Source organism: Mchenga conophoros, linkage group LG23 (genome assembly GCF_057382185.1).
Source record: "Mchenga conophoros isolate Kocher_MC1m ecotype Shallow Benthic linkage group LG23, M_conophoros_male_GT1.1, whole genome shotgun sequence".
Lineage (NCBI taxonomy): Eukaryota > Metazoa > Chordata > Actinopteri > Cichliformes > Cichlidae > Mchenga > Mchenga conophoros.
Window position 1 is genome coordinate 50,406,359 of NC_140547.1, and position 14,895 is coordinate 50,421,253.

A 14,895-nucleotide genomic window follows, 5' to 3' on the forward strand; every position below is an offset into this window, starting at 1 on the left:
AAGAGCGAAAGTGGATCGCTAAATGAAACGGATGAACCAGAACTGGTTTGTAAAAATGCTGCAGCTTCAGTGGTGTGGAACTGGTTTAGCTTTCGTCCGTCAGATACACAACAAAGCACTATTTTTGGTAGAGCATGCTAGCGGGCCGTCGTTATTACCGTGTTGTTTGGAAAATACGGCGCACTTAAAATCAATCCTTTGATTTTTCTGAAAGTCGACAGAGCCCCTTATAACCCCGTGTGCCTCATGTATGAACTCTGGTTGTGTTTACTGACCTCGAAACGATTTTATGTGCACGGCGCTCGAAAATCTGTCAGATGTTTCAGTACGACTTTGCTAAGCTACCACCGCTTGATGGATTGTCGGAGCGTTACGGCTGTCGTAGGCAGGAGCCTCGCGGAGTGAGCCATGTCTCCGTGACGACCAGGACACAGCAGTCACGGACGATTGGCTGTGCGGCGAGAAGTAGGTTCAGTTCGTCTATTTTGTTGACGACCGACCGTGCGCTGGTCAGAAAGATGCTCGGGAGCGGTGGTTTGAAAGGCTGCTTCTTTAGCCTGGCCAGCAGGCCCGACAGGCATCCCCGCTTTTGTTTGCTTTCCTTCCGCCGCCTGCGTTTCTTGGCAGAGCCGATAACAATCCACGGAGCACCCGATGTTCTCGCTATCTCCGGGGGGATGTTGTGCACCCTCTGATAATCACTGGTAATGGGGATCTGGCTGTTATATCCAATCTTGCATAATTCCAGATGGTTGTAGGAAAATTTGGCTTCACAATAAGGAAAACAAAAGAAGAAGAAAAAGTGGAGAAACAAAAAAGAAAGGCACCCAAGTGGAGAGCATAGAGCCGCTGCGTCTGTGCGCGCCGCCATCTAGTATACTTCTTCTAGTACACAGCCTGGAGGTGTGTTTGGTGTCATTGTCCTGTTGAAAACTGGTCCCTAAATGCAATTTCTCAACGAGAAGTTTGGGCTCGGGTGAGTCTGCGTGCTGAAGATATCTACCTATTCGGAACCATGGTAACAGGGTTCTGGCTGATCGGAGCTGGCTTGAGAAAGCGGAACCGGCTGTTCAAACCCCCACAAGGCTGCCCGCTGGGATTGGAACGATGGGAGAGGCGTGAGTTTCTCAAAATGGGCTCATTGAGTCAGCACGGATAAGATCTTGGAGAGACTACGGCTGCTGTGAATACTCAGAATAAGATCTCTGACTGCAGACTGGATACATCTCGGAAGGGCTCGCTCGGAATAACATCTCTGGGCGCAAATTGGATGACATCTCGGGGAGGCACACTGCCGTGAGTTCTCAGAATCGAATCCCCCCTGCCATCCAGGAGGGCAGGGGGGTGCCGCTCAAGAACCAGGAAACGGGCAGGGAAAATCATCACAGACCCCTCACACCCTGCACACAGACTTTTTGATCTGCTGCCCTCTGGCAGACGGTACAGAAGCCTGCAGACCAGGACCACCCGACACAGGAACAGTTTCTTTCCCCTCGCCATCTCCCTTCTTAACAGTTGACCTGTCACACTGCTCCCACTGCCAGACTGCAGCTGCACCTTATGTACATTTGTAGTATTCATTCCACCTCATTCATTTCTGTATTTTATGTATATACGTTTAGATTTGTTATTTATAGTTGCTGTTGTGGATAAGGCGTAGCTTTGGGTCACGTGGTGTCGGTAATAGTGATTGCTATATCATCTGTTCACGTCCTGAGGGAATTTTTGTGAATTAGTGGGTGATGGGGGAAGTCGACTTTTGCTGACCGCTCAAGCTTGGAATGTTTTGATCACTGTTTTTCTACGGATTTTAAGGATTTGATAACAAATAAAGGAGTTTTAACCTGGAACTTTGACTTACGTTTTAAACAGCGGGCGCGTCAACATTATTCGCCTATTCAGCTGCTCGGCGACTCAAAGGCTTGACAGTCGCCAATAGTTGCTTTACACAGCTTTGTGTATGTATGTGTAATGTGTGTATATAGACACATGTGTGTGTGTGTGTGCGTGTGTGTGTGTGTGTGTGTGTGTGTGTGTGTGTGTGTGTGTGTGTGTGTGTGTGTGTGTGTGTGTGTGTGTGTGTGTGTGTGTGTGTGTGCCCTCACAGAAGGAAGGTCACAGCAGGAGCTTTTCTCGAACGCATTTCCAATCAGTTTTTTACAAGAAGTGTGGCTCATACAACGGTATAAATGTATTCTTTGTGATACTTTATAAATATGAAACTCTAAAGATTTTGAGTTCATGCACATTGTGAAACAAGAATCTAAATATTTGTGTCACAATGATTTCTATAAAAGCATTTTGTTTATGGGGATAATGTGACAAATCTTTTGTGACCCTATTAATGATCAGTGATAATTGAAGAGGAACCCTGGCTCGGGACATTTTCATGACAAGTGTCAGCGCAGACATCTACTAACGAGAGAACATGTTTTATCATCATAAACACGGTGATGTGAAGCATCGTTAAAGTGTCACTTCAGTAATGTTGACTCATGTTTTTAATAATGACTTTAAAACACTCATTTCTGTGGTTTATTTTAAGTTTACAGAATATAACATGTGGTAAGACGACGAGTTTTACTTCTCACTGTCCGTGTCATGTGTATCTATTTATCATGTATGCTACTTTGCCGACAATGTTTCATTGTGTTCATGAAATAAACCAGACTTTCACTGTCTGCATCTTTTACTGTTTTCTGCTTTTGTTCACTCCAAGTTTGACAAACCTACAGATATCCAGAGTTAACTCACTAACAATGTGGAGCAGTCTCAGTGTATTTAGCTGCTTTTTCCCTGAACACAACCAACTGAGAGAAACGCCTGTAGGCCTCACTTTGGTCATTTTGAACGCTGAAGGAGATTTGTTCCATAGACACCTTATACTAGTGTTTCCTGCACTACTATGTTCTATTTAAATCCAGATTCCTTTTATAGTTTGCAGTGAAATTTGTTAAACCGTTGCTTAATGGGACAGAAGTACAAGTCACTCTTTACTAACACATTTATAGATGAGTTTATTGCTGAACGACACAGCTAGCAGTCTCACACACTCTTTAGGTTTTTCAACTTTTGTGTGTAATGGTTTAGTCTATTTTTAGTCCTGCTTTTGCTTTGAGCAGTCTGTTTTTATTTTGTCTCGCGAGTGTGTGTTTTTCAAACCAGATCCTCCTCAGTTTGATTTTGTTACCACAAACTTTGTGTGAAGTTCACAACAGAGGTAAAGAGATTTAAACACACCAGTTTAAGGACGCAGCGATTGGACCAGCTGCACAGGGCTGGTGAAGCAGAGAGTGTCGGGGGAGATGTGCAACAGAAGCAGAGGGAACATTTTACAAGATGATAAATGGCACATTTAGGTGATTAAGGATTTGTTGACAAGATTAAAAGACACGTCCGTCAGAGTTCAACAACATTACAGTTTGATTCAATAAAAAGTTTTTAAACTACACAAGGTTCATTTTCTCCTCTGATAGTAAGCATATTAAACATGTCAAGAAAGAAAGAGTATAAAGAAAAATAGTAAATGTGTGTCTAATTAAACTCTTCCTGTGAACCTTATATCATCCTTTAATATGTTCGGTGTTACAAACTTGAAGAAGCACAGAAAAGATCATCAGACATTAATCTAATCAGTTTTCAGCCTTCATTCATATTGAAAAGTTGAAATCTTCCCTGCTAGACCCAAGTGCAGCGTTTAACACCGTTGGCCAGAACATTTTATTACAGCTATTATTAAATGGAGAGTCCTCTTCACACACTGAGGTTAATTATGAAGCTCCACAGGCTTCTGTGCAAAGACCAGTTCTGCTTACATTATACGTGCTTTAGAAGACATAGCATACATTTTCACTGCTATGCATATGATACCCGCTTTTATTGGTTAAACTGCCGGGATGTCTTAGACACATAATGAGCTTTAATTTTCTGCTTCTAAGTTCAGATAAAACTGAGGTTATTGTAACGGGGCGTAAAAATCTTAGAAACACTGTGGCTAACACGATCCTTACTCTGGATGGCATCGCCTTAAGCCGCCTGTTGCAGTCATTTGGCACATTATAAGTCAAATTGAAGCACACGATCCCAAAGCACAACATCAACATTTATTTATATACAAAAATGAAAATTCTTTTTACAGAAAAGAATTGTAACTTCACAATATTGCATTAAGATGAGCAGACAGATTTTAATCTCAGCATCGTGCACACAGATTTTTCAGGACACTGGAAGAGTTCCTGCCGTGGATTTAGATGTTAGTGTTGTGTGGATGATCCCATTCTGTGATCTTTGTGTTACTAACACTGATGCTTTTACACTTTAGGACCCTCGAGACCTCTGCTGCTCAGCCGTCCTGATCGCTGCCTCCACTTTAACCAGAGGCTGTAACCTCTGATCATTTCACCTGCACCGACAGTAAAACTCTTCTCCAGAACCAAACGTGCCATAAACCCATCACAGCTTCATCATCAGCTCAGTCTCAGCAACATGCAGACGACCGAGCAGCAGAAACTCTGCAGGGAACGTCTGAAGTCTGTTCTTCAGTTTTCCCAGCTCACTGTTTATTGAACATGAGACAGAAAAATAACTTCACCTTTAATGGGAAACTTTTATCGCCTGTGACATATTTGCAGGAAGTTTTAATGCTGTGATTTAGTGTCACAGCCATAAATATCACACAAGGTAAAAACTACAAGTCCCAGCATCCTCTGTGTTTAGGGAGGAGCAGTGAAACAATGTACATTTCAAATTCCTTTAATTTTAAATATGTTTATATTGCCTATCCTGTAAAATAGTCAGATGTCTATTCATATTAATGTACAGAATTCACCTGCTTGCTGCTACTACTGTACATTCACCCAATGTGTGTGTGTGTATATATATATATATATATATATATATATATATATATATATATATATATATATATAATGTTCTTCCTCTACCCCCCCAATTTTTGCACATGTCGAGGAGCGTGTCAGGCTACATTTCACTGTGTGTTATACTTATATAACTATGCATGTGGCAAATAAAGAACCTTGAACCTTGAACCTTGAAAGTGAAAGTGTTGATCCTCCGTTCAGAGCAGCAGGAGGAGGAAGGTGGAGCTGAGGCAGGTGAGTGTTAACATGAATATGTTTCTTCTTATGACATAAAATAATTCCACGCTGTTCGTGTCTGTGGGTGAAACGTGAGGCCGGTCGGCTCCTCTGAGCGCTGGTTTCCTGTAAGTAGAGAGGAAGTGAGTTTAGCTGAGAGAGCAGGAGGAGAGTGAGAGCTGTGCTGAGGCAGGTGAGTGTTAACACCGCTCTGACATTACTGTGTCTCTGTGGCGGGAACAACAGGCTCCGTCAGTGGAGGCAAAAATAATCAGACTTTGGTTTTTCAAAGGAAACTACTTTATGTTGGGAGAAGCCGCGCGCTCATTGGATAAGGACTTGTCAATCTCAAGTTATTAGCCAATGAGCACGCAGGTTCACAGTAAGACCCGCCCTTATCACAACATTTTTAAAAACTAAACGTCCTCCTGAGGACCCGGCCTTCGCGGTCTACGTGGGCTGGGTCCTCAGAAGGTCGGGTATGCCGGAAGTAAACGGCTGGGGAAATTGGACGGTCTAGCCTTCTGATTAGCGTCACCGCTGTCTCGGTGGAGTTTAATAAACTCGGCTGTCTGCTCCTTGCTATCTGCAATATAACAGGACACTGGAGTAAATTCTCGACCGTCTCATACTTCTGTTTAATCCGTTTTCTGTTTGATGTTTATTCAGCTGTGTGAAAACCAAGGAGGAACCCACCCGGGGGATTAATAAAGTTTTATTTTATCTAACCTAATCTAATAACTTTAATCTCAGCCAAACCGATTTACTCACGAACAAACAAAACACTGAAAAAAGCCAAACAATAACATTTTTAGGTTGTCTAAGTCACGTTTAACCTGAGTAGCGAAAGTCCGCGGTGATCTGAAAATGATGTGCCGGGAGTTGTGCCGTTCTCGGTGGCTTCAGTGACCCTCGAGCTCCCGGCTGGCTATAGTGCTGGTGGGTAGCAGACGTCTCCGAAAACGTCAAAGCACTTTTGCAAATATGCGGTATCTTGATAAACCGAGCAGATATTTGATGTTTACACAACTACTTTCTCGCCTGAAAATATGTTAAAAGTTTATTTTGTGACCCAGAAAGATTAGTATGAGTAATTTTAAAACTTAGTAGCGGCCGCCAAATTGAGGAACTGGATTTGGTGGTCATGAAAATGGCATTAAACAAGTCCCCAGGGACAGATGGACTCACTACTAATTTTTATCAATTCTTCTGGAAGGACCTAAGATAACTATCATATCTGATATCATATCTCACAGTACAATAATATTGAATGGGTTGCATTGTTGTATTTTGTCATGTTTCTCAGGTCTTTGTCTGAATTTCTACGAACATTATTGCTAAGGATTGTCTTATTGCATTGGAGTCACACTGGGTTAAATATGTACACTTGGGTTTTAAGGGGTATTTATTATTTTCTTCTTTTTTTGGGGGTTGTATGGAAGCCCCAAACGCAATTTCATTGTTCTTGACAATGACAATAAATAAATAAATACTAAATACTAATACTAAGAACTTTATTGTTTGATGCATTAAAGGAATCGATAGAGAAAAAAAGAACTGATGCCGAGCATGAAACAAGCGCTGATAACCCTGATCCCTAAATCGGGTAAGGATAAAAGAATTTTAGACAATTTAAGACCCATCACCTTAAACACTGACTATAAGATCCTGTCTGGAGCTGTAGCTGAGAGGCTAAAGAAAGGCATCTCAAACATTATCAGTGAAACACAATCAGGTTTTTTGAAAGGAAGACTAATTCATAACAATATTGGGCTGGTTTTGGACCTCCTTGAGTACAGTGAAATAATCCAAGATGTCACGGTCCTGAGTCTGTGGACTCAGTGTTTTTCTGTTTGTATTAGTTATCTTTGATTTCATGATGTGTTTTGATTCTCTTGGGTTTGATTTTTGTCGCTAGTATTCCTAACTCCCTAGGTCCTTGGCATTTCTTGTGTTCTCCTTCTTAGGTCGTGGTTCTGTGTTACTTCTGTTAGTATACAGTCATCTCTGTCAGTGTGTCTCTTGTTCTGTCACTGTATCCCCTAGTTTAGTCCACGTCTGTTCAGTTTCCTGTTTTACTTTGAAAGTCTGTGTACTATGTCAATGTGTTGAGTTTTGCCGCCCCTTGTCTTGTCATGTCTGATGAGTCCCAGCTGTGTTCTCCTCCTGTTTCACATTCCCTAATCACCTCAGTATGTATTTAAGCCCTGTGTTTTTCTCTGCCAGTTGTCGCGTCCTCCACGTTTGTTGTGTGTGTATTCATTGTCGTCTACCTTCAGCATCTCCAGTCTAGTTAGTTTAAGTTGTTGTTTATGTATCGCCAAGGGTGACTCACCAGCAAATAAAGCTGTCGTTTAAGTTAATGTTTTGTCTCCGAGTCCTGCACGTGGGTCCAGCCACTGACAGCCACACAACTCATCGTGACACAAGAGAGAGGATACATCCTGTTCTTGGATTTTTACAAAGCATTTGACTCAGTTGAACATACGTTCATATTAAAAACTCTGCAGTCTTTTGGTTTTGGACAGGAATTTATCAATGTTATAGAGATGCTATATAATGACATTAACAGCTCTGTTTTGCTAGAACATGGTACATGTTCAAGGTTTGAGGTTAATAGAGGGATAAGGCAGGGATGTAGCAGCTCACCACTTCTGTTCATCATGGTTGCTGAGCTGTTGTCTATTTTGATTAAAAACAGTCACATTGAGGGGTTAACTGTGATGGGTGAACAGATAATAATCAGTCAGCTCGCAGATGATACCACCCTGTTTCTAAAAAACGAGGACCAGATTCCTTTAGCCTTACAGGCGATCAACCACTTCTCCAAAGCTTCTGGCCTACAGCTGAATATTAATGAATAAGAAATTCTAGCTCTGCATGAGTGTCCCCTGCAAGCAATAAATAATATACAGATAAAAAAAGAGGTGAAGTATCTGGGCATTGTAATTTGCAAGGATAAGACATCAACTGAAAGTAAGAATATCTGTGCCAATATAGAAAAGTGTAAGTCAATTTTAAACAGGTGGCTGCAAAGGGACATAACTCTGTTTGGGAGAATCTTGCTAACCAAAATGGACAGTCTGTCCAGACTAATCTATCCAGCCTTTTCTCTGCCCATATCTCCAAAACTAATTAAATCTATAAATAATCTTAATTTTAGGTTCATATGGAGGAACAAATGTCATTATATAAAGAAAAATGATATGATTAAGAATTATGAAGAGGGTGGGGCTAATGCCATTGACTTTGATGTTATGAATGGTGTACTAAAACTGAAATGGTTAAGATCTTTCATTAGGAACAAAAATTCCTTTTGGAACATTATTCCCAGTGTGATTTTTTGGCAAAATGGGTGGAATAGACTTTTTGTTACGTTGTGACTTTGATTGCAGTTCGTTACCTGTTAAACTCTCAGCTTTCCATCAGCAGGTCCTTCTCTACTGGAAGATCTTAAGGGATTTGGGCTGTAGCTCATTTTACGGATGATAATGGGGTCTTATTAAAACATGAGACGTTTTGTGAGAAATTTGATGTAAGATGTACTGCTAACAGATATAAATCCCTAGTGAAAGCCATCCCAGTCCCTTTGAGATCAATGATAAAAGAAGATATTGTGCACTCTAAAATTTCTCCTGGACTGAGGCAGCTCTGCATAGCTGGAGTTGAATTTGGTGACAGCAGGTTTACAAACAAAGTGATCAGGAATATTTTGATCAACGACATTTGCCCTAATCCGGTTAAAAGAAATTATATCCTTAAAGAATTTGAGACCATGGAGGTTAAGGCGATAAGAAAAAAGTATATTTCACTTCCTCTTTCCCCTAAAGTAAAAGAGGTTCACTTTAAAATCATTAATGAGGTTTATCCAACCAATGAATTCTTAAGACGGAAATTTAACTTAGATGTGAACGCCTGCACATTTTGTGAAAATGATATTGAAAGTCTGGATCACTTGTTTTTCTACTGTGAATCAGTGCACTCCTTCTGGACTGACATGTGGAGCTGGCTACAGTCCAGGAGAATTCAGTTACCACATTTGACGGTGACAGTAATAAAGTTTGGAATACTTGCTGAGAATGCAGATTTTGACCTGTTGATTAGGACGATTTTGTTAATGGGAAAAATTTTTCTTCACAAATGCAGATACTTTAAAGCTAAACCATGTATAAACAGAAGGCTGAATGACTTTAGACTCTGGGCTAAATCGCTGAAACTTGTGAATAACAAGAAAGTCCTTAAACTTGTTGTTTTATTTAACGAGTTTAATCTATGTTAAAAAAAAAGAAACCTCCCTATTTTATAATCATGACTGCCCTTTTTTGCTCATGGTATTTTTTGCCTTTGGTTCAAATCCTTCAAAATACATACAAAATCAGTATCGATACTGACGTAAATTAATAGAAATAGAGATGGACCGATACGTAATATCGCATTGGTCCATCTCTATTTCCCTTTCTGGATTAAGTAAGGTTGTAAAAGCAGCTCGATGTACAACCTGTTCTTTGGATCCTCTACCAGCCTGGGCTATAAAGGAACTGTGGTCAGCATTAGGACCCTACAACCTGTTTCTTTTAAATACTTCATTGAGTCTTTCCTGAATGTTTTAAATCAGCTGTGGTAGTACCAATCTTGAAAAAGCCTGGACTGGATGTTGACATGGTCGCAAATAGGGCAGGGTATCGTCACTGAATTCTAGAATCAATTTGATTCCGATTCACAAGGTCCTGAATCAATTCGATCCACGATTCGATTCAATTCGATTTGAATCTGGGAAATTTTGCCTCAGACAGTCAGAAATATTATAATTCAGATCAGTACATTTACATATTTTTGTATCTATAAAAAGGAAGCTGACACTCGCAAGACTTTATCAAAGGTGTGAGCATCACAGCAGAGGCCTTTGTGTCAAAGTAGCTGAAGATAAAACAGAAAAACATGAAGGTGGTTTTATAAAAATATTCTACAGTAGATCAAAAACGAAAGAAAACCATTAATCGACATATGAACATTACCTCTGAAGTTACAGCGGTTTTATGACAGACACAGCGTTTTGCAATTTGCATAATTTTAAAAAGTTTAAATTTGTTCAGAAGCCTGTTGAACGGCAGAAATTAGGTTTTCTTTTCGGAAGTAAGTAAAAGGAAAAAAACAGCGGCCGACAGCGCTGTAAACAACGGTAGACTTGTGCGTAACAAGCAAGCGAATAATGCAGAAAACAGATTTTTAGACAGGAAACTGTGTGTGAGAGAGAGAGAGAGAGAGAGAGAGCTGTGCATGACGTGTGATTTTATCCTGGTGGAAGCAAAACAGCAAAAGTCAGAGTGAGTTCATGACGATGTTTATGTGAAGCGTAGTTTGGATCTTCTTTTGCTGCTGGTTCAGTCAATATTGTTTGGAGAGAGATAAAACTAACAGCTTTAGAATCAGCGTAAAAAGGACGTAAACACAAAGCTCGGAGCCGCCGAAACATCAGAATCAGCGAGCTGTCGGCTTTCAGCCCCGACCGTGTCCGTGCCATCGGGTGAGAAAGGCGACATCTCACTGATTCTGATGTGTCGGCGGCTCCGAGCTTTGTGTTTACGTCTTTGTGCAGAATCCGTGTTCCTGCTCTCATTTACTGTTTCAGCTGTTTGGTGGTTGTTAAAGTTTTGTGAGGTTTAACCTGAGATTCTGGCGTTGGTGCAAAATGCAGCTGCTCGCATTTTAACAAGAACTGGGAAATTTGAGCACATTACCCTGTTCTGAGATCTCTTCACTGGCTACCTTGTCAGGTTCGAGCAGATTTTAAGGTCCTGCTGCTCACCTACAAGGCTTTAAACGGATTGGCACCTTCATACCTCTCCGACCTTTTACACCTTTATGTTCCATCTCGTGCTCTCCGATCTCAGGACTCTGGTCTTCTAAAAGTTCTTAGAGCCAGAAAAAAGACAATTGGAGAGCTTTTTCTTTTCATGCCCCGTTTCTGTGGAACAACCTCCCACAAGATATTCGGCAGGCTGCTCTGTGGAGGTTTTTAAAACCAAGTTGAAGACACATTTGTTCACCCGATCCTACATGTCTTAATTCTATGGCTTTTAGTTTTTACATTTTTATTGTTTTTAACTTGTATTGTGTCTTTTACCTGTATTGCTATGTATCGCTTTTATTTTATTTATCTCTTTAGTTGTACAGCACTTTGTTTGAAAGCGCTTTATAAATAAAGTTATTATTATTATTATTATTACAAGGTCCACGTTTACGGGAACATCTGCTACAGATATGGGAGAATATTTGATTTCTATTGTAGACAGAAGCCACGGGTGTGTTCAGTCAAACGTTTAGAATAAACTTTGGTCTATAAATGTGTTTCATGATTTATTTTTAACTCCAACTGCTTATTTGTACTATGCTTTCATTTCAGAGCGCAATGAGAAATAAAAAGGATATTTTCAATAAAACTGTCACGATCCTGGGTCTGTGACTCAGTGTTTTCTGTTTTGTATTGTTAATCTTTGATTTCATGATGTATCTTTGTTTATTCTTACGTTTTGGTTCTGTGTTTTGTTGTACCTCTAAGTTCAGTCTTTGTATTTCCTGCTTTGTTGTGAAGGTCCGTGTCTCATGTCAGTGTGTTTAGTTTGCATTTCCTCTGTCTCGTCTTGTCAATCACTCCCAGCTGTGTCCTCCTTCTGTGTCTCATTCCCTCGTTATCCCTCTGTGTATTTAAGAGTTGTGTTTGCCTCTGTTAGTTGCTGGTTTGTCTGCGTATCTGTCAGGGTCCTGGGTCTCCTGAGCTAGTGGTTTCAGTTCTTTGTGATTTTTGTGTTATGTCAGTTTAGTTTGTGAGTTATTCTATGCTTCCTAGGTTTTGATTCCCTGTCCCCCTTGTTTCTCTGTGCGCTCTGTTCTGTGTTTAGTCTTCTCTGTCCATTTGTTCCGCCCTGTGTTGTTGCCTTCTGTGTCTCCCTCTGTGTAACTGTCTATATAGTGATGTGTTGTGGTGCTTTGCTCCCACCCCTTGTGTTCCGTGTTTTCGTCTTCCCTTCGTGTACTTCTTCATATTCGTGTACTATTAGTTTTTAGGTTTTTGCTTAGTTTCCATGCTCACCTTCGCCATTTCTGTTTGTATCACCATGTGATGAATAAACTCACTTGCATCTGAGCTGCCTGCATAAAGGGTCCTTTGATAATTTACACACGGCTCGCAAACCGTGACGAAAACACTGGAAAAATTGGGCTGTTCTAAAACGTTTGACGGGTAGTGTATATATTTAGTTTATATATTTTCTTTATTTATAATAGTTTGTTTTATATTGTAGCAAAGTGTTACTTGGATACTTCTCTATGTGCTTCTTCATGTGCAATTTTGTTGCATTCTGAGCCTTAGAAATTTATTGTGATGAACTGCTGTTAGAATCAAGTTAAATTCTGATAAATCAGACAATTACCTCTCCAGCTGTTGTTACAGTCTTTGTTTATCGGGTCCTTACAGGGTAAAAGATGACGACACCTAAAGAAATCCTTCTGGGGACTTTGGAGGATTTGGGACGTGATGACTTTGAAAAATTCACGTGGCATCTGAAGAACGGGTCTGTAGAAGGTTTACCAGCAATCCCAGTGAGTAAACTGGAGAATGCAGAGAGGACGAACATAGTGGATCTGATGTTTGATACCTACTCTATCAACACTTTTGAAGTCACTAAAAATCTTTTGGGGAGGATAAACAGGAATGATCTGTTGGAGAATTTAAATAAAACCATCCCAGAACCCACAGGTAAGTCAGGGAATGACTAAACAAAAAACACATAAACAATAAAAACCTTAGTTAACATTACACAGGTGCCATTAAAATCCATATAAATAATAAATCCAAAGCACTTGCCAACACTTTCAGGAGTGAGAGACTGCAGAAAGCCAACAGTTTGTGTTTTATGCATCTGCACAAATAACCTCCTGTGTACACATGAATATCTGCTCTTTGGGTTGGTTTGATTAAAATGGGACCAGCAGCAGGTTTTCTGCCCATTTTACAGATTTATATTGTCAGATTGGTTTTAGAGCTGTTTTATCAACATAAATGAGGCGACAACAACAGTTTGGGACACGTCACAAATATGATCAAAGTGCTATTTCTTAAATCTATTTACCAGTTGAAGGTAAAGTTAAAAAAAATGGCTGCCATTTCTTTCTGCTGTTTGGAGACCCAAACAAAAAAATGCCCAGACAGTAAATGCTTTTTATTATGGTTTATAAACAGGACACTAAGGTGATTGGTCAAAAGTTGGAGGAAAGCCACAGTTCTCCTTATATGACTGAAATCCACCATTTCAGCTCATGTTTTTTCTTCTGCAGCTTTCTGGGAGATTCCACTTCAGCCTTCTGCTGGCAACGCTCCAGTTACCAAGCTTCCCTTAGGCAGCATCATTAGAAGACATAGCATACATTTACACTGCTATGCAGATGATACCCAGCTCCATCTGTCCATGAAGTCAGATAACACACACACCAATTAAACTGCAGGAACGTCTTAAAGACATAAAGACCTGGATGGCCGCTAACTTTCTGCTTCTTAATACAGATCAAACTGAGGTTATTGTACTCGGCCCTGAAAATCTTAGAAATATGGTATCTAAGCAGATTCTTACTCTGGATGGCATTACCTTGGCCTCCAGTAACGCTGTGAGGAACCTTGGAGTCATTTTTGACCAGGACATGTCCTTCAACGCACATATTAAACAAACATGTAAGACTGCTTTCTTCCATTTGTGCAACTAAAGTTAGAAATATCCTGTCTCAGAGAGACTCTGAAAAACTAGTTCATGCATTTATTACTTCCAATTCATTATTATCAGGAAGTCCAAAAAATTCCCTGAAAAGCCTTCAGTTAATCCAAAATGCTGCAGCAAGAGTCCTGACAGGGACTAGAAAGAGAGAGCAGATTTCTCCTGTATCGGCTTCCCTTCATTGGCTTCCTGTTAAATCCAGAATTCAAAATCCTGCTCCTCACATACAAGGTCTTAAATAATCAGGCCCCATCTTATCTTAATGACCTTGTAGTACCATATCCCCCTATTAGAGCACTTCGCTCTCGCTCTGCAGGCCTACTTGTTGTTCCTAGAGTATTTAAAAGTAGAATGGGAGGCAGAGCCTTCAGTTTTCAGGACCCAAAAAGATAGTTGGGTTTTTTTCTGTTGTATTATTGTAGGTTCTTTACCTTACAATATAAAGCACATTGGGGTGACTGTTGTTGTTATTTGGAGGAATTAAAAAAAACGTTTATACTTGAAATTCTTTCATTTATTCTTTTTTTTTTTTTTTTTGGCCTGTCCCGTTTGGCTCTTTTGCCATCAGAATTATTGTCTAAAGGCAAAGAAAGATGCCCAATGGATTTACTTTACCAAATTGACCATTCCAGCCTTGCCATAATGGTCCATTTGATTCACCTTTTATTGTTTATTTTATTTTCACTTGCTGTATACGGGACAGACTTGACTGGAGAAAGAAGGAGAGAAAGAAAGAGGGAAAGAGAAACAGCTTAGAAGAGGGACGGGGGAGAAGGGCAAAAAACAAAAACCAACAGAATGGGCAGGAAAAAAGAAAAAATGCATATATCGATCACCTGGATCACCTGTTGAGAAAGAAAAAAGAAAACAAGCCGAAGCGAACAAGAGTAATAGAATAAACAACATCACAATGATATATGGGAATATGACAGTAAATACTAAATATTAAACATTATTGTGCAGCACATAAGATCAACAGAACACAGTGTGCTTTGAGGTAGGAGCCAAAAGGGTGTAGTTTGTGAGTGTGATCA

General features: G+C 40.2%; 1 protein-coding gene across 1 annotated transcript in view; it reads left to right on the plus strand.

Annotated features, from left to right (window-relative positions):
• The first annotated feature begins 12,578 nt into the window (after window positions 1-12,578).
• LOC146548263 (NACHT, LRR and PYD domains-containing protein 3-like) overlaps window positions 12,579-14,895 on the plus strand; it is a 289,433-nt gene continuing 287,116 nt past the window's right edge. The window contains exon 1 of the mRNA XM_085266167.1: window positions 12,579-12,852. Within this exon, the coding sequence (XP_085122293.1) occupies window positions 12,579-12,852 (274 nt within the window). The remainder of the gene's footprint in view (window positions 12,853-14,895) is intronic.